This window comes from Puntigrus tetrazona, chromosome 3 (assembly GCF_018831695.1).
Source record: "Puntigrus tetrazona isolate hp1 chromosome 3, ASM1883169v1, whole genome shotgun sequence".
NCBI classification, from domain to species: Eukaryota; Metazoa; Chordata; class Actinopteri; order Cypriniformes; family Cyprinidae; genus Puntigrus; species Puntigrus tetrazona.
Genome location: NC_056701.1, coordinates 27,574,033 through 27,594,417, shown reverse-complemented (window position 1 = coordinate 27,594,417; position 20,385 = coordinate 27,574,033). Strand labels below are relative to the sequence as shown.

General features: G+C 39.9%; 1 protein-coding gene across 4 annotated transcripts in view; it reads right to left on the bottom strand.

Annotated features, from left to right (window-relative positions):
* Window positions 1–20,160, bottom strand: part of LOC122334574 (NACHT, LRR and PYD domains-containing protein 3-like) — a 498,320-nt gene extending 478,160 nt beyond the window's left edge. For all 4 annotated transcript variants that reach the window (XM_043232590.1, XM_043232585.1, XM_043232600.1 and 1 more), the window contains exons 1-5: window positions 20,057–20,160; window positions 15,481–15,944; window positions 13,191–13,274; window positions 10,125–12,032; window positions 9,392–9,565 (exon numbers count right to left, since the gene is read on the bottom strand). In XM_043232590.1, the coding sequence (XP_043088525.1) occupies window positions 9,392–9,565; window positions 10,125–12,032; window positions 13,191–13,274; window positions 15,481–15,911 (2,597 nt within the window). In that variant the 5' untranslated portion in view covers window positions 15,912–15,944; window positions 20,057–20,160. The remainder of the gene's footprint in view (window positions 1–9,391; window positions 9,566–10,124; window positions 12,033–13,190; window positions 13,275–15,480; window positions 15,945–20,056) is intronic.
* Window positions 20,161–20,385: the final 225 nt, after the last annotated feature.

The window sequence follows — 20,385 nt, the reverse complement described above, 5'->3', positions numbered from 1 at the left end:
TTTTGTAACGTTACAATCTCTGCCATCAACGCCAGTGTAAGGAGGAGGAGGAAGCCGACGTCGAATCCATTTACAGAAGTTTATTAACAGAGGTTGAAAAAGAAAGCATAAACGTTAAGCCAGGCAATGGGTCAGTAAAAGTGAAACAGTCCGATCTTACAACAAACACAGGGATAATGCAATAAACGATAGTGAGAAGGCAGGCAGTGAATCGTAACCAGAAAGGCAGTTCAGTCCAGGCAAAGAGTCCAAACACGTGGCACACAATCAGATAAACAAGAACGCTTAGTAAGGCAGGTAGACTGGCAATACTTTGCGACGATCTAAAGGAGGGCTCGTGGTTTCAAGGCCCTGGACAGGAAATGATAGTAGAAGAAGACAGAGGGAGTGAGGTACTGCTAGTATTCTGGTGATGGCTCCGTCTGCTGGCTAGGTGTTACAACCAGCAATAATTTATGTCCAGGGAAATTTATTATTGCTGGTGTTGATGGCGGAGTGAATCTACGTTGTTAAGAGGTGGTTGATGGTCCTAGTGGTTGATTGAATGATACAAGTATGGCAGACTTTACTTTAGAGGTCTTCATTAGTGCACTTGACAAATGTCGAAAATATGATTCAATTAGTATTGTGGATCATTACCAAATTCCTGTTTCAAAGTAGCAGCATAAGAAAGAGAGAGAAAAAACGCACTGTGTTGTAGAAATTGGTGGAAGTAACGGAGGATGGTTCCTTGTCTCAGATGCCTGCCCAGAGTTTGGGAAGAAGGAGCAAAGAGGAACTGCAGAGGTTAAGGGGTTCTGAAGCCAAAGCTGTTTGTCGCCCCTTTGAACCTGTTTTTCCAGCCTACGTCTAGTAAAGTAACTATTTAAAGACAATGCAAGAATGAATTATTTTGGAAGTATTTAAGAACTGTATACTGGAGAGCATATCATGTATTAAATGAGCAAAAAGTAACATCCTTGTCTCAAGCTTCTGTCTTTGCTGACACAAGAATTTGATTATTCCTGCACCCCTTGATAACCAGTCTAACCATGAATAAGGTAAAATCCACCCAAGGCTGAAGAGATCAAGACTGTTATTATTGTCATAAGACTGGCTTTTTGATTGCGGACGGTCTAGTGTTAAAGAAAACAACTGCGCTCTACTGTAGCTTCTAATCTTTTTTTAATAGGTTTCCATTCTGGGTAAACCTACAGCACAGTTAAGGGTTAAAATGCTCTGTGACACTGGCACATCCCAGTCCTTCATAGTTGAGATGGGCATTGTTAAAGTCCTGCTAAACCAAAACCATTTGCAGTCAGGTTTGTGTATAAGTTTTTGAAGGTGTTTGTGATCGTTTACCTGCCAAAGGGGTTAAGTTTATCCTAGGTAATGATTTGGCTGGTGGGAAGGTTTTTTTACATGTTGGAAGTGTTTAACAAACTCGTTTTATCAGATCACACTGATGATTTGTCAGAAATATATCCTGAAACTTTTCCTGCTTGTGATGTCACTCAGGCTTAAGCTCAACAAATAGACACTGATGATTTGTCTACATCCTTCATGGCGCTTATATTTGTTAAAGATACTTGGCCAGCTAAAAATGAAAAAAATAATGAAAACTCCACCCAATTCAAGTTGTTCTATTGTGAAGTTCTTCTCTACTTTAGATTTTCTTAAAATCATGCAAATTTGACAAAAGACATACATTTCCTTTCAAAACTCTTTTCACAAGTTTTGCCAACTTGGAATATTTCTCACCCGGATCGGTAGCACATATCCTATCAAAAGCCAAGGTGTTCTTTAACATTTTTCATCAGATGTTAAAGGCAATATTTCAAAAGCACTGTTTGGATACAGGTAAGGATTGGGATGAGGGAAAGTGTAGGAAAGTCTTAGTTTTAGTCACGCTGATTTAGTGTTTGGTCACACTGTCAGAGGCCCACTAAAACTGCTTAAAGCAAATATGCTAGCACTTGATTCTATTTGCAAAATCAACGTGTTAAATTATGCCAGTAAATTATGAGAAATTCATTGGCCTCCGCACAGAAAAACATTAAATATTAGTTCGATCATAAGTCTGTGCAGCATGCTTTAGCGGAAGATGATCAGGTGTAATTCATGATTACTGATGTTCCTAGTATGTTTAATGATGTACCATCTTGTACCACAGTTCTGCAGCCTGACACTAATGTAGAGAACACTGCTCTGACCAAGCAACAACCGTATTGTGTGAACAGCACGAAAAGGACTGTCACGAATACTGAGATTGTGTTTTTGCTAAAGCATAAATTTGCCAATCCTAGCTGTAGTACATGTCATGTCTCCTTGTTCAAAAAAGGAAGACACTGCCCAATTTTGCACTGACTATCATAAAGGTAAATGCTGTAACAGTGCCAGACTGTTTCCAGTTGACAAAGTGAGGACTGTGTGGACAATCTTGATTTAGCTCGATATGTCAGTAAGATAGATCTATATAAAGGATATTGGCAAGTGCCTATCTCAGCTTTTGTAACACCTAAAAACGTCCTACAGTATTCAGTAATGGCATCCGAAATGCATAATGCACCGCCAACTTTATCAGCTTATTAATATTATGCACACCTGGCTGAGTTTAGTCCAACCTGCTCCAATTTTTTTTTTGCATCTGATACTTTGACACCTTGTGTCATCTAATTTTAGCTGTATGTGACGGCCTGAGTGGTGGCCGCACATGAGTGGTAATATACCCGTATCACCTTTTTCACACGCGACACACTTTGTAAATCATGTTTATTTATTTATGGTTTAGTTTAACTTTCTTGTCAGTTGCATTTAATCACATAAGCATACATGGTTTATAACTTTATTTTCCATAGGTTTCATTTATAACATACATTGTTACTGATTTGGAGTGCACACAAATTAGTTGCTTTGTATCTGTTATTTACCTTTGTTTCTATTTTGAGTTAAGTTTACCGGCGACGAGTGGCGACGAGTGGCGACGAGTGGCGACGAGTGTCAGGCCCAAGTACTTCAACTTCCTGGTGTGACGAAAATTAGAGTCCGGGTGGAAACTGGGAATTTAAAGGCGAATGGGTCTCCCTGGACGTACCATTCGGAGAGATGGCCGGGGGACGAGCAAGAAAGGAATAACTGCTGATTTTATTAATTATATTTAGTTGTCTATTTGTTGTTTGGTTATGGGTTAGGTTCTTTGGGGATGATTTAGTGTTTCTTTGTGCTAGGTTTATCTTTTTGATTTGATTCATCTTGTTGAATGTGAAGTGTTGTTGATTTCCCTCTTAATTTGTAATGGGTCCATCTTTCTCTTTATAAGCTGTTGTGTTGTCCATTTTTGGTGGCTTTTGTTTTTTGGTCTGTCTCTGTCTGTCTGGTTTGTTGTGTAAAGTTACTTTTTTGAGTTTAATTAAAAAGGTTTTTTTTTTGGTGACTGCTGGTGTTCCTTGTCTTTGACCTCTCGGTCCCTCACATATGGTGTCAGAAGTGGGATATTCCAGCCAGTCAAGGACACCAAGCTGTTTTATTTTCTTTTTTTTTTTTTGCCCCACGTGGCAGTGTTTTGTTACTGTTATGAGCCGTGCTTCAAAGAAAGGTATACCTAAAGCGCCTCCCCTGCAGCAAGAGGAAGAAAAAGGTAAGGAAGACCAGGATGTGGTGGAAGGAGTTGAAAGGGGCAAGGCAACTGGAGATCAGGATATCTCAGTGAATGAGTTGGCAAATTTACTTCGGGCCCATATGGCAAGGATGGATGGCCAGGAGGCCACAAGAAAGCAGGAGCAGGCAGCTCAGGAGCGACGCTTTAAGGTTTTGCAGCACCAGTTCAGTCTTTTGCAGTTGGAGGTCCAGGCACGAACCTCTCCTAATCCTTCCTCTCCAAATCTTCCCTTACCTGATACAGGCCAAGAGGGCCCTGATGTGGATTTGGCAGTTTCTGATGGACACTCTGAGGTGTCTGTTCCTCAGCAAAGTGGTAATCCAGTGGAGGGCAGTATAGGTCCACCATTGTCTCAGATACCTCGACTGGAGAAGCTGAGCGACACGGATGATGTAGAACATTTTTTAGTTACCTTCGAAAGAATTGCTATTGCCTGTAGGTGGACCAGAACTGATTGGGTTTGGCATTTAATCCCTCTACTGACTGGTAAAGCAAGAGCCGCTTATGTCAACATGGATCTGAATGAATCTATTGACTATGATAGAGTGAAGTGTGCTATCTTAAAGAAATATGATGTCAATGTTGAAACTTACAGACAAAAGTTCCGTTCCCTGACAGTAGATCCAACAGAGAGCCCAAAAGAGCTTTACAACCGGCTCAAAGAACTCTTTGGAAAGTGGATCCAGCCTAAAAGGAAAACAGTAGAGGAGGTGAGTGAAATAATCATTCTGGAGCAATATCTGAGAATGTTGTCTTCTGAACTCCAGGTGTGGGTTCGAGAAAGGGATCCCAGCATCCTTGGCAGAGGTGTTTGTTGCTGCCAGAGGAAAAAAACTGGAAACTGGTCAATGATCGCCGTTCTTCTGATGTGCCTCACTTCCAGCCAAGGAAGGTAGAGGGGTCTGGTAAGCCATATATGGGAAAAAGTGCTGCCCCTAACTTAAATTTTGCTTCTAAACAACCTCCCATATGTTACCTGTGTGGCCAAGAAGGGCATACAAAGCCAAATTGTCCAAAGGTATCAGCTCAGTTTACACAGCTATGCCTAGTACCCGGGAGGGAGGCAACAAAGACCCCAATTCCACTGAGAACTGTAAATGTAGAGATAAATGGTGAGAAATTGACTGCTTTGATTGACACCGGCAGTGACAAGACTTTGGTGAGAAGAGAATTTATACCGCCCTCTTTAATTAGCACAGTGGGCAGACTACCTATTTGCTGTGTGCATGGGGACGAGAGATTGTTACCTACCGCCAGTGTTTATGTGAAGATAGGGGACCAGACCTATCTGGTGGAGGTGGGGGTGACTGATAACTTGTCTTTCCCTGTGATTCTGGGCCGGGATATACCAGTATTGTTGTTGCGTACAGTACAGCAGTGCCAGATGGTGGTGACTCGAGCAAAGGCGAACCAGTCAGAGGAGATTGGGCACACACTAAGCACTTTGCCTTTTTTCAATGAGGAGATTGAGGCTGGAGTGCCAAAGAGGAGAAAGACTAAAATGGAAAAGAGACAAGAAAAGGTAAAATATGCTGCTCGTACAGTACCTGAAAATACACTTTCTAACTTGCCTGTAACTTTCAGATACCCACTAACATCATTCAGCTGCAGCAGGAAGACTCTAGTCTCACCGAGTGCTTTGCTAGAGCTGCAGGTGAAAGGGAAAGACCGCTAAAGGACGGTGCAGCCAGGTATGTGATAATGAAGGGGTTGCTCTATCGAGAAATCGGGGCCCAGAAACAATTGGTGGTTCCACAGTGTGTTCGAGAGAGGGTGTTGCATCTCAGCCACTCGATTCCTTGGGCTGGCCACCTGGGGAAGAACAAGACAACTGCAAGAATCAAAAAGTATTTTTTTCTGGCCTGGTTTGAATGTAGATGTGGCTCACTTTTGTAAAAGCTGTCCTGTCTGTCAAAGTTTCTCTCAAGCGTCCGTCAAAAGCACCATTACAACCGCTTCCCCTTATTGGTACTCCATTTGAAAGACTTGGAATGGATGTTGTTGGTCCCGTGGAGATGAGTCGCTCTGGGAACCGCTTTATGTTGGTGATAACTGACTATGCCACCAGATACCCAGAGGTATTTCCATTAAAATCCGTGAAGGCAAAATCAGTAGCTACCTCCTTGGTTCAGTTATTTTCCAGGGTAGGATTTCCTGCAGAAATTCTAACTGACCAGGGCACAAACTTTGTCTACCCTGTTGAAGCAGGTTTACCAGCTACTGGGAATCAAGAGTCTGCGTACTACCCCCTATCATCCTCAAACCGATGGGTTGACTGAACGATTCAATCAGACTTTGAAACAAATGTTACGCAAGTTTGTCAGTGAGACTGGTCGGGATTGGGACCAGTGGTTGCCCTACCTTCTATTTGCATATCGGGAAGTCCCACAGGCTTCTACGGGGTTTTCACCTTTTGAATTGTTGTATGGCCATGACATCAGGGGCCCGTTGGCTTTGTTACAGGAAATGTGGGCGGGAGGTTCTGGAAAAGATCCCCCTAATGTGGTCTCCTATGTTATACAAATGAGGGAAAAGTTGCAGGACATGACTGCTTTGGCCCAGAATCATTTGGCAGAAGCCAGGGAACAGCAGAAAACCTGGTATGATCCTCTGGCTCGAGAAAGAAATCTGGAGGTCGGGGGAAAGGTACTTGTCATGTTGCCCAGTCAAGAGAGTAAACTGTTAGCCAAATGGCAGGGTCCTTATGAAATTAAGAAACGCCTGGGTCCTACAACATATGAAGTCCGAATACCTGGTCAGGATCGTTCCAGTCGAATTTTGCATGTTAACCTATTGAAAGAGTGGGTTCCCCGTTCTGAAAAAGCACAGTCCCTCATGATTCGCTCAGTGGTAGAGGAAGAATTAGAGGAGCCGTATCTGCCACAGCCAGTTCCTGGAAATCTTGGGCTAAATCATCTAACAGCTTCCCAGAAAACACAGGTACAATCTCTCTTTACTTCAAAAGTATTTTCAGAATACCCCAGCTTTACACACCTAATTGAGCATGATGTAGTGCTGAAGTCTGGTGCTGTGGTGAAACACCAGAGTTATAGAACTCCTGAACTGTTCCAGGCGACTTTGCAAGAGGAGGTGGACCTTATGCTCCGTTTGGATATTATTGAGCCGTCAAACAGAGAGTGGTGTCATCCCATAGTCCTTGTGCCAAAGAAAGATGGGAGCATTAGGTTCTGCATTGATTTTCGATATTTGAACTCTGTATCCCAGTTTGATTCCTATCCTACCCCTCGTATCAGTGACTTAATTGATCGCTTGGGTCAATCTATGTATCTGACGACAATGGACCTATCTAAGGGATATTGGCAGATCCCACTGTCTCAATCCTCTCGTCATCTGACTGCCTTCAGAACTCCAGGTGGGCTCTTCCATTTTAAGGTACTACCCTTTGGCCTTCACGGGGCTGTGGCAACATTTCAGAGGTTAATAGACCAAGTATTACGTGGTTTACCATTTGCTGCTGCATATCTCGATGATATTGTTGTTTACAGTAACACCTGGGAGGAACATGTGCGGCATCTCCAGGAAGTTGTGCAGCGCCTTCAGAGGGCCGGCCTCACTGTCAACCCCAATAAATGTGCTATAGCTAAACAAGAGACTGAGTATCTGGGCTATGTCATTGGCCGGGGTGTTGTACGACCACAAGTTCAGAAAGTTCAAGCTTTGAAGAAGTGTGTGGTGCCTCTGACACGCAAGGACCTGCGATCCTTCTTGGGTATGGCTGGATTTTACCATCGGTTTGTCCCCAATTTCTCTAGCAGAGCAGCTCCTCTAACCGACATGGTGGGGGCACGTTGTTCGAACCGGCTGCAGTGGACTGAGGAGCGGTTGAGAGCTTTCCAAGGTGTTCAGGGAGCTTTGACAACCGACAGTGTTTTGCATAACCCAGACTTTAGTCAGCCTTTTGTTGTACAGACAGATGCCTCTGAGAGGGGAGTGGGAGCTGTTCTATTGCAGGGGCCTTCAGAGAGCCGTCGACCAGTGGCTTATATTAGTCGCAAACTGTTTCCAAGAGAGGTACGCTATTCAACAATAGAGAAGGAGTGCTTGGCCATAAAGTGGGCTTTGGATTCTTTGCGGTATTACCTACTGGGACGTGAATTTAGCTTGGAGACTGATCACAAAGCTTTGCAGTGGTTGGAGAAAATGAAGGATTCTAATGGAAGAATTACAAGATGGTATCTTGGCCTACAGCCCTTCCGATTTAAAATTCAACATGTGCCTGGTAAAGCTAATGTTACTGCAGACTATCTCTTTCGCTGTAATGGCGAGATTTCTGAAGGAGGGGGAAATGTGACGGCCTAAGTGGTGGCCGCACATGAGTGGTAATATACCCGTATCACCTTTTTCACACGCGACACACTTTGTAAATCATGTTTATTTATTTATGGTTTAGTTTAAGTTTCTTGTCAGTTGCATTTAATCACATAAGCATACATGGTTTATAACTTTATTTTCCATAGGTTTCATTTATAACATACATTGTTACTGATTTGGAGTGCACACAAATTAGTTGCTTTGTATCTGTTATTTACCTTTGTTTCTATTTTGAGTTAAGTTTACCGGCGACGTGTGGCGACGATTGTCAGGCCCAAGTACTTCAACTTCCTGGTGTGACGAAAATTAGAGTCCGGGTGGAAACTGGGAATTTAAAGGCGAATGGGTCTCCCTGGACGTACCATTCGGAGAGATGGTCGGGGGACGAGCAAGAAAGGAATAATTGCTGATTTTATTAATTATATTTAGTTGTCTATTTGTTGTTTGGTTATGGGTTAGGTTCTTTGGAGATGATTTAGTATTTCTTTGTGCTAGGTTTATCTTTTTGATTTGATTCATCTTGTTGAATGTGAAGTGTTGTTGATTTCCCTCTTAATTTGTAATGGGCCCATCTTTCTCTTTAAGCTGTTGTTGTCCATTTTTGGTGTCTTTTGTTTTTTGGTCTGTCTGGTTTGTTGTGTAAAGTTACTTTTTTGAGTTTAATTAAAAAGGTTTTTTTTTTTTTTTTTTTTGACTGCTGGTGTTCCTTGTCTTTGACCTCTCGGTCCCTCACACTGTATATTTGAGTTAAAGTTCATTTTCTCCTTAATTGACCTTTCACAAAGACCCACCCTCCTTAGTTACTGTTGCCATGACAGATAAACAATGCTGCTCTCACACTACACACGTGTTCTCACAAAGCGTAAAATACATTGCAGAGCAAAGAGAAAATTGACAACACTTTTGATATTAAACAAGGTCTCATGACTCTCAGCTTTTAAACTGTTATTTTTAAATAAATTCAAACTATAAATAGCGTTTTGTGGCTCTTTAATGTGTTGTGACAGATCACTGTATTGCCTCGGTTCAATATATGTGAACTAACCTTTTAATATTTACATAAAACACAAAATGAAAATTAACCTCTGAAAGTTTTTTTTATTTCATTTCAGTTTTAAAAGGGTCACCCAATGCCTTTTTTGTATTTTGTACTGTTCTCTGAGGTCCACTTATAATTTTATAAAAAAACAAAAAATTACATAAAAAAAAAAACCCATAATAATTTAGAGGTAATGCACGGCGAGTTGTAGACTCGGAAGTAAACGGCCGCTGCTGTAATTGGCTAATAGTTGTGTATTGTATATAGTTGTTAAACAGTCTGTGTTCTTCACAGATGTACACTGCTGTGATTTACGTTAAAAATACAGAACAGTGTCCCAAAATGTTTTCCTCTTTAACTGTATAGTTATTAAAATCACAAACCTCAGTATGTTGAGTTGACAGTTTGGATTCTTTAGTCCACCAGCGAGCAGCTTCCCTCCTGAATCCTGCAGATGATTGTTACTTAGGTCCAGCTCTCTCAGGGGTGAGTTTGGTGATTGTAGAGCGGAAGCCACAATTTCACAGTGTTGACCAGTGAGATTACAGCCTGCTAATCTGAAAACAGAAAGGATAGTTTAAAAAGAATGTGTGCTGATGTCCCCACCAGACTGAAACACTTCAGTGCTTCTCAAACCTGTCCTGGTGACCCTGTTATTGTACATTTTGGATGCCTTCCTTATCAGTTGAATCACAATTCAATTCATGTCTTGGAGTCTCCACAAATGAGTTGATGAGTTCAATCAGATGTGTTGGATGAGGGAGACATCCAAAATGTGCAGTGCTTGGGTACTGAGGACAGGTTTGAGAAGCACTGCCTTGGTTAACAAGCTTTACCATATAATATAATGCCATATAATAACATTCGCTCTCTGTTCCAAAGAAACAAAGAAACAAACAAAAAACTGCACAAGTACATTACATGATTAAAGCACATAATTTAATTCATAGGTACATTATCGTTAATAACTAAGGGTATTTGGTCAGGGTTAAAGCTAAACTCAGCAACAGGGGTAGACTTAGTGGACTTTTAAACCTTAATAAAACATAACACTTTCAATATAACGCTTGTTGAACGTTACATTTAATATAATTGTGTTCTGTTTTTCAGACTTACAGAGCTTTTCTGGAGTTCCTGAGAGCGGGTAACAGTCTCTGACTCCCACCTTTTGATTTAATGGTGAATTTTTTAAGATCAAACTCATCCAGTACCTCCTCTGACATCAGGATTATGTTTGCCAAAGTTGAGCATTGTGCAAGAGAAAGACGTTTTTTTGTTTTGTTAGAGTTTAGAAATGCCTGCATTTCCTCAACAACTGAGTTATCCTTCATCTCAATCAAACAGTGTGTCAGATTTATCCATCTTTCAGGACTAACATTGGTTTTTTGACTTCGTTTGAGGTTGTGGATTATTTTCTTAATACTCTCTGGGTTGTTCTGGGTGTGTATCAGTACATCCTGTAAGAGTCTCTGATTGGACTCCAGTGAGATGCCATGAAGAAATCGAAGGAAAAGATCCAGGTGTCCATTTTTACTCTCCAAGGCTTTATTCATTGCTCCCTTAAGAAGCACATCCACATTCTCACAGTGGAATCTGGAATTTTCTATCAGGAACATTTTCAGAACCTCACTGTTTTTGTGTAAATAACAGTAAAACAAATACAGTGCTGCAAAAAACTCTTGAAAGCTGAGATGCACAAAGCTGTAAACCTTCCTTTGATGAATCACAGACTCCTCTCTAAAGATCTCAGTGCAGATCCCAGAATACACTGAAGCATCAGTGACATCTATGCCGCTCTCTCTCAGATCCTCCTCATAAAACATCACATTGCCCTTCATCAGCTGATTGAAAGCCAGTTCAGCAAGTTTCACAATCACTTCTCTGTTGGACTTCAGGAGTTTCTCTGGATGTCTTTTTTCATACTTCTGGTTCCTCATGTTTGTTTGAATGATCAGGAAGTAGATGTACATTTCAGTTAGAGTTTGAGGGATTTCTGCACTGTGATCTTGGTTCAGGATGTTTTGAAGCACAGTGGCTGAGATCCAGCAGAAGACGGGGATGTGACACATGATGTGGAGGCTTCTTGCTCTTCTGATATTTGAGATGATTCTGCTGGCTTGATGCTCATCACTGATTTTCTTCCTGAAATATTCCTCCTTCTGAGGGTCATTGAATCCCTGAATTTCTGTCATACGGTTTATGTAGTCAGAGGGGATCTGATTGGCTGCTGCTGGTCTGGTGGTGATCCAGATGAGAGCAGAGGGAAGCAGATCTCCTTTCATGAGGTTTGACATCAGCAGACCCAATGATGAAATCTCAGCCACATCAGAAACTTTCTGAATGTCTGAATACATCAGTGAGATTCTGCTTTCATCAAGACCATCAAAGATGAACACAACTTTACATTCATTGTAAATCTTTGGGTCCAGATCTTGAAGTTCAGGATGAAAGTCCAGCAGAAGTCTGTGAAGACTGTACTGATGATCTTTAATCAAGTTCAGCTCTCGAAATGTAAGAACAAACATGAAATCTACATCCTGATTGGCATTTCCCTCTGCCCAGTCCAGAATGAACTTCTGCACAGAGACAGTTTTTCCAATTCCAGCGATGCCTTTAGTAAGAACAGTCTTTATTTTGTTTTTGATCTCTCTTCTAATCTCCTCATCTGCTGGTTCAGGTGAAGGATTAAAGATGTCATTGCAGTTAATTGGAGTGTCTTGAAGTATCCTGTAACTTTTCTCAATCTGTAGCACCTCATGCTCTTCATTCACTCCTTCACTCTCTCCCTCTATGATGTACAGCTGTGTGTAAATCCTGTTCAGGAGGGTTTGATTCTCTTGTAGTTTGACTCCCTCAAATAAGCTTTCGTACTTTTTCTTCATGCTGGTTTTGTGCTGCTCTTTGACTCTCTGTAGATCATTAAGTACTGGTTGATGAGAATTGAGCTGCAGATCTGTTTCTGTGTAAGAATGACTGAAGTGGTTCTGACCGTACGAGGATATGAAGGTCTGAGAGGACATACATCTGAAAAGAAAATTAAAAAGTACAAAGACAAAAACACACAGAAAGAGCTTTAATCAAAACATAAAATATTAAAATAATCTTAATTTTAAATCATACCGCAACCACATTTAGAAAGATGTGTTCGATTTTAAATTTAAATTTAAAGAATGTATTGCAGCCAGCAGACCCTTAAAGATCCAGATCCGTCAAAATTAACCTGAGGCAGAATTCACACTGAGTCCCTTAATATATGTGCAAGTAGACAAAAACGAATAGACATAGAGAAGCACAGAAGATTATTAATAAAGCAGCCTTATTTAACAAAGAGCCTACTTTTCTCCTCAGTTTTTTGTTATATCATGACTTTCATAATGGTAACAATATTTTTTTTTCTTTTTTAATAAAGAACTGTTACGTCCCTAGGATGTGTATATATTTATGTTGACTTGCAGCTCCCCCTGAGGTGTGCATGTGCTCTTTTTGTTTGTTTGGTAATTGTCTACAGGTGAACCTCATCAAGAAAGTGTGCTACAGACGGTGCTGCTATAAAAGAGCAGTGTGAACTTTGTTTGGAGGGTTCACGTCTCCCCTGCTCTAGACTTGAACTTTGATTTCATAGTTGTTGTGTTGTGTAGTTAAACACCTGTTGACCAGCTGAGTGGACTAATTGTTTAGTGACATCTACTTTAATTCTTTTCTTTTTGTTAATGGTATTGTAAATAAGTTTGTTTAATGATAAATGGGAAGCTGTAAGGTGAGGGTGCCATTTAATTTTTGAACTTACTTTTGTCTTTGTTTATGGTTAGTGAGGGAGTGGAGGAAAGCTTTCGTTGCTTATTTCTTTTTACCCACCCCCCATTCCACCCCCCGTTAGTTAGATGCTGTTTTGTTTGTTATTGTGGCCTGGCTCTCCCCTGAAGACTTTTGTTGCTTCTATGCCATTAAGCAGCCTATTCCCTAAAAACTTGTAATTTCATTTCTGGGACTGGAGTGATCTTTACTTTTTTACTTTTTTCCATTTTTCCTTAAGTTTTAAGTTACTTTGTTACTCCCACCCCTAAACTTGGGGGATGGAAACGTAACAGAACATTAATTCAGAAGTTCTGTATATTTCACTTTTGTTATTTACGTGTACATTATTGTTGTGTTAAACATCTTACTTTACATGAATATACTCACACAGGATCAAGGTGTGCTGATTTATGACTGAGATCAGGGGGCTGCTGTGGAGAGGCTGCTCTCTTTCTCTTTCTGCTGGTAGCACTGAGAAAAACAGAAAACATTGTCAATATAAAGGCTCCTAACATTTTGCTCTCAAAAGCATTTTCCTGCTAAAACCATGATGCTGATCAACAACCTCCACATTACAGTCACAGGCCTTTAAAGGGAAATACATTTTTAATACTACGGCATGATCCCATTCATTTTCAATGGAGAGCTGGTGATTTCTGGTGACAAGAGTGCCAGTGATCGTTGGCGACAAAATGTGGGCGACGCAAGTCAAGCAACAAATGTTCAGATTTGTTCAACTTTATGCAAATAAAAAGCGAATGTGACCGACAACCAACAGGAGTGAAGAATCTGTCAGCAGCACTCACACATCACCGTCTCGAGGACACGCAAGACAGGACAGAGGTCCAGAGCGATCTCACCAATTTAAATAAACTGACTGTAACAACAAAAGTGGTGTGAGAAAAATAAACAGTTGACAACCTAAAGTAAGTTTGAGTCATACATTGATAATTCTTATTGTTGATGTAATTCTCTGAGCACTATATATATACATATATATACATATATTATACATACATATGTGTATAATGTGTATATAGATTGTGGAAGCATTTTCTGAAGGTATGTCCAGGCGTGCAAATAAATACCATTCAGTTTTTTTAACCCACCAATCATTTTGTGACTTAGGACATCAATGTATTTTCACGAGTCGCGGGGTTTCATTGTTCAAAATCCATTGAGTTGGTTAACTAATTGTAACTGATAGTTCAATGATGTAGTGTCCTGATTAACTGATCTCATCTGGAGTCAAATCTACAGCAGTCTTGTGATGTTATGGCAGTCAAATATTCTGATAACATTTTTTTTACATTTCATGAAATGTAATGACTTGAAAGCCTTTCAAAATATAAAAAAGAATGAATACAATACTTCAAAAATAATCCATTTATATAGCATACACCCAGATTAGACTCTGGATATGATCCATGAATCAGGTCACTACACAATGACTATGTTTACATGTAGAGCTCCACCGATATGTGTTTTTCAGGATCGATGCCGATACCAATTATTACAGATTAAGCAGACAGATAACTGATATTTTGAACCGTCTTAAGCAGCAAGTCTGTTTAAGGCAGTTCAAAAATATCAGTTATCTGTCTGCAGCAAGTCTGTTTCATATCAGACAGCCTTCAACAAGATTAAAAGTGTGACAAAATATTGTATAGCAAAACTTAGCTCTGTGAAGACATCCAGAGATGAATAAATGGTTAATGATTTGATTTTAGGTGGATGCTTAACCCTCCTTAATATCTTGCTTCTCCCAGCGAGGATAGCAGATTGCTTGAAAAGATGTTATTGATGTCGTCACACTAGCACAATTAAGTGATAAATTGCAGGCATTACAGGCAAACAGTCTATGACAGTTATGTATTGATGTAAGAGGCACTTGCTTAGGTCACACCGAATCTATCAACATTTATCAATCAAGGCAGTCAATTTGCGTATAAATTCATGTACTTCAATCTGGTAGTGAACTCTGGCAGGATACAGGAAAGAGCTGATGCCACCTTGACTTACGTGACCTGCCAGAACTAACTTTATCACTTCATTTTAGTCACATAGTTTTAATTTACAATGCAGTGAAGATGAAGCCATAAAACATTATTTTATGTATCTTTTAGTCAAACAAAAGTTGTAATTGTTGTAGTAGTTTTATTTGATGAATTGCTGTGAGAACCTCCATGTGTAGGTCTATGTATATATTACGATAGTTTTGCTCAAATTAAACGGTCAAGTTCTCATGAAGTCACACTCAAAGCAGTTCTGGGCATGTAGTTGATGTATTTATGTCCTCTTTTAGTGAGATATATGCTGAAAACATTGTAAACATTGTGTACTTCATTATGTGTGTAGTAAACAAAGTGCACGTCTGTGCCATTCACATACAGAGACACGTGGCAGAACATGCAGTATTTATATTTGAATAGGCTTCTGGCAGCTACATATTAACAGATATTAGTCCATAGTGTGAGTTGATTAAAGTGTACTGATTAAATTTGATTAATTCATCCAGACATTGACTTGAATTCAGTGATATTCTGCATAATACGGTAAATTGGCAGCCAGTTGTGTTTCTACCATAAATGCAACGCTTTTCTTTACCCGCCATGATTTCTAGGATAAAAAAAAAACAAAAAAAAAACTATAATACATCCAAGTTCATAATACTCACACAAAGTTCACAGCAGGTCCATCCCTGAGATCGGGGGGCTTATGCATGGAGTTGTTACTCTTCATAGACACACAGCTGAATCCTGAAGATGCCAGTCTCTGAGAGTCAACATCACTGAGATCGGGGGGCTCATACATGGAGTTGTTACTCTTCATAGACACACAGCTGAATCTTGAAGATGCAGATCTCTGAGAGTCAACATCACTGAGATCGGGGGGCTTATGCATGGAGTTGTTACTCTTCATAGACACACAGCTGAATCCTGAAGATGCAGATCTCTGAGAGTCAACATCACTGAGATCGGGGGGCTTATGCATGGAGTTGTTACTCTTCATAGACACAAAGCTGAATCCTGAAGATGCTGGTATGCGAGCGTCAACAGCAGACTCCTCATCTCTCTCCTCAGACATACTCAGTTTATAAGCACTCATTTTTATTCTGCTCCTGTCTCTCCAATCTTCAGTCTGTATGTGGAAACAGAGAAAATACACTATTTTAAAACTTTGTGTAAGTTGCTGCGTAGAAGTAAGAAGGCACAGACTAAATGCCTGGACGCTCTGTAGTCATGGTTTAAAGTAATTTTAGAGCAGTATAAAACGGCTGTTATGCACAAAGCACAAAACACAGAAGCAGTAACACACTCTTGGCTCATTAATTGGGGACAATGATAATAATAATCCTAACAAAATTGCTAAAAGCATAAATCCTCATCACACAGTTTCTTTAAACAATCTAACTTTGAAGGCTGCATCGCACAAGGAATAACAGTTTATAATGCTTGCTTTTCTGAAATCAGTAGAGGTCGACCGATGTATAGGTTTTGCCTGGAGAGAGCACAGTGCATGTTTTCATGTCAATATAAAGTCATTCATTTGTTGACTAGATGCTGCATTGGAGAAAGAACAACGGTTTGTTTTAGTGCTATTTGTCAGAGCACTTCATTGAAAAAAGTGAAAAGCCTCTGCTGTGGTGGCAGAAAAATGTTTCAGTAAAACTAGCATCACACAGAACTGTAAAGCTATCGGTGGCAACCAGCCAAAATAAAAGTGCAAAATACCAAAAAATTACAATACCAAAAAAAATAATTATATAGTAACTATTAAACAATGTTCTTTTAATTTAAATAGTAAATCCCCTTCATTTGCTAAAAATAAATAAAGTTTGATTTTCAATAAAGATGTTTATTTGGATTTGGTATGATTCATAGCTGATATAGGTTTCTAGCTGCTGAAGTGCTTGTGGTCAGCTTTGACGTATTTTTCATTTAATGATGCAATAAAATGTTCTCTATAGGTGAAAGATCTGGACTGCAGGCAGGCCAATTCAGCATCAAACTCTTCTATTGCGAAGCCATGCTGTTGTAATAGCTGCAGTATGTGGTTTTGCATTGTCATGCTGAAATACACAAGAACTTCTTTGAAATAGTCATCTGGAGGGGAGTCTTTATATACCTTTCAGCCATTAAGTGCCCATTAAGTATGCACTTACGCACTTTTGAATTGAATATAATGATAACAGCCTGGAAGGTCTCTCTCCTCTTTAGTCTGGAGAACATGCCGTCCATTATTTCCAACAAGAATGCCAAATTTGGACACTTTGGTAAAACCAAGTTGCTGTGTAAGTGAGGCCAGCAGAGGGGGTGCTCACCCTGTGATCTGTGAGTGACAGGGACACTATACTATCAAATACCACCGTCTAAAGACACATTAAGACACATTAAACTGAAGTCCTGACTTTCTGTGATTATTAAAAATCCCATGGCACTCATCGTAAAGACTAGGGGTGTAACCCTGATGTCCTGGCCTAATTCCCTCCACTGGCCCTTAGCAATTATGGTCTTCCAAATAATCCCCTTCCAGTAGATTGAATCTAATCCCTCTCTCTGCTCTCTAACTGTAGTTGGTGTATGGTGAGCGCTAGTTCTTGAATGATTTCTTAAGTAACCTTGAATACAAAAAATCATCAAGGCAAATGATGTGCCTCGAAGAATCATTTTATCCATTTACAAGGGATTCACTTAATTTTTGGCCGCCGAAAATATCTGCCGCACCTCCACTCCCTGCAGTGTTCTGGTTTCACTGTCCCTCAGCCGTCATCACTGCTTCGTGTGATGCTCAGTTCAATATTTCACTCCATGAATGTGCTTTCTGGTCATTTACCTATCATGCTAACTGGACAGGTTACATCCACTCAAATAACGCACCATCAAGTGTTTTCTATGAAACGTTAGTATATTTGTTCCTGTTTGCGGTAGCACTTCTGTGCTTTGAAGCATCTGTCCTCTCTTGAGGCCCTGTTTACACTAGTGGGTTTTCATTTTAAAATTCATAACTTTTGCTTGACCTATCGCGAACGCCTTACGCTCCTTTGAAAATCAGGCAGCCAAAAACTACATTTGAGCCATGACTGAATGACACAGTTCGTACTGTCAGACATGAGTGCCATAAGGCTGAGTGCAAATGGAAAAAAGACAAACTGCAACTGTTGTTTCATTATCAGAAAACTTATACTAAGAGACATTACATTTCTGAAATCCTTTTGTCAAATTGTAACAAGCTATGTGTTTTAAGACTTTCAATTCTATTCTTCATGCCCCACAAATGGTTTGTGCTGATGTCTCCTCTTATTGATAAAGTAACTTCTACCAGGGCTCTTATTTCAACTCTTACTTATGGCCCTTCAGTCTCTGTCCTCTGGACTGATTACCTGCCCAGGTGTAACTCATTATACCCTCTACATAAACTGTGCTCAGACTCAACCTTAGTGTGAAGTCTTATCCTTGCCCTGGCTGGTTATTCTGAGCGTTCTTGTTGTACTGTTGATTTCCCATGTTGATCTTGGGTCTTAAAACATTACACATTATATAATCTGCACTTTTAAAAGTTCTTTAATCATATAATTTTAGCCACCATCTCAGGTGATTGTGTCATTCTGGTGCTTCTTGGTTTAACTGCTATGTTTGACACTGTGGACCATGAAATCTTACTTTCTCATCTAGAGCAGTGGGTGAGCATCAAGGGCATAGCACTGCAATGGGGTTCAGGTCCTATTTAAAAGGGTGTACTTTCTGTGTTAGCCGTGATGGTTCTGTATCCTCGTCGTCTCCTCTCTTTAGTCTTAGGCTCTCTCCTTTTCTCACTTTATCTGCTATCTCTTGGTTCAATAACCAGGAATCATGGCTAGGCAGATTTGTTAAAAATGACACTGTCAGACCAATACTTGATTTGTCTAGATAATACGAAAGGATGGCTTTTTTAAGTTTTAATGAAATTAAGAAGGAGTGATGGGTTTTGGTGGAACCACTGTGGCCCATCTGATTGATTTGGGTTCCTTGGCTCAGTACATCAAGCCCACCATCACACAGTAAAGGGTGAAACATGATTCAGACCTTAAGCTCAATAGTCAGATCAGGGCAGTAGTTAAATCGAGCTTTTTCCAATCGAGGCAGTTATAATATGACCACATTTCCCCTATTTCAGCCTCGCTTCACTGGCTGCCCATACATTTTAGGATTTAATTTAAGATTCTTCTATTTGTTTTTTTAACCCATTCTCTCAGGTCAGCTCATTAGCCAAAAACAAAGCTCAAGCTTAGCTGTAGCAGCTCCTAAATTATGGAAGGACTTGCCTCTGCCCATCAGACAGGCCTCATAATTTTTTCTCTAAGTTCTCTTAATGTGTTCTTAGTTTTCTATCTATACACAAACACACACACACACACACACACACACACACATATACATATATATGAGAAAATGAAAATACAAAAATACATTGCAACTTCATACATTGAATTATCATTTTGCATATCATAATGTCAATATTAATTTTGTTAACTGTACGCTTCCACAGTTTTACACCAGACAGATTAGGTCTGGTATATTTAGTTACTATATTACTTTATACCATAACACATTTATTTCAATTCTCTGTTCACAAAATAATAGAAATAAATAATAAAAAACATCACATGATGTATTCATCCGAATGCAAACGGTATCGGTTTTAATGGAAAATGTCATGGTCTCTGCTGGTAATTGTTTAACTTTTAAGCTCTAAATCCTAATGTAATATCCACCAAAACACACGGCATGAAACCGTGATGGTTTTAATGGTTAAAAGTTTGTAATGTTTGGTATTTGTATCAGAAATCATCGAATGTATGTGATGGTTTGTTATTATTAGCGGGGTCACCCTGTGTTTTATGAAGTTATTTGTCATAAATGCGGTAGGATTACTATAATGATCGTAATTACTGTGTAGTTGAGGGGGGCCTACTCCCGGGAAAAACCAGGACTGTTTTTAACTCCCACTCCTTCCATGCTTACGTGCCACTCACATATTTCTATACATAAATCTATCAGAGTACATTATTGATACCTCTCGGTCATTTTTAAGTGAACTTCTCGAGGCTGTTTTACGACTTGGACGACCTGAGCTTCTCCTCGGCCTTCAATACTTTCCCCCCGAGCGTCTCTCTGGCGAGAAGAGAACTACGCTCGAGTTCGACAGAACATCAGTTTAAACACAAAACGTAACACGTTATATTATAGTTTTAAACGTTTTAACACACTTACCGTGACATGTGAAGATATTTGTTACAATTATGGTTCTGCGCAAGTGTCTGAGACGATCACTTTCTGTTTCACTTTAAGGACGCCCAGGGATATGACGTCACGTGTCGCGTACTGCGCATGAGCAAAACAGCCAATAGGCATCAGCGAATATTGTCTCCTAGATATAGAAATGTAATTTTTGCACCCCTCGAATAGAAAATTATTATCCTCATTGAAAGACAAAGCAAGAGAAAATGAAAAAAAAAAATTAGACTGGTATTGTGGACATGATCATTTTCTGATCCAAATCATTATTATTAGTAGTAGTAGAAGTAGTAGTAGTAGTTGTT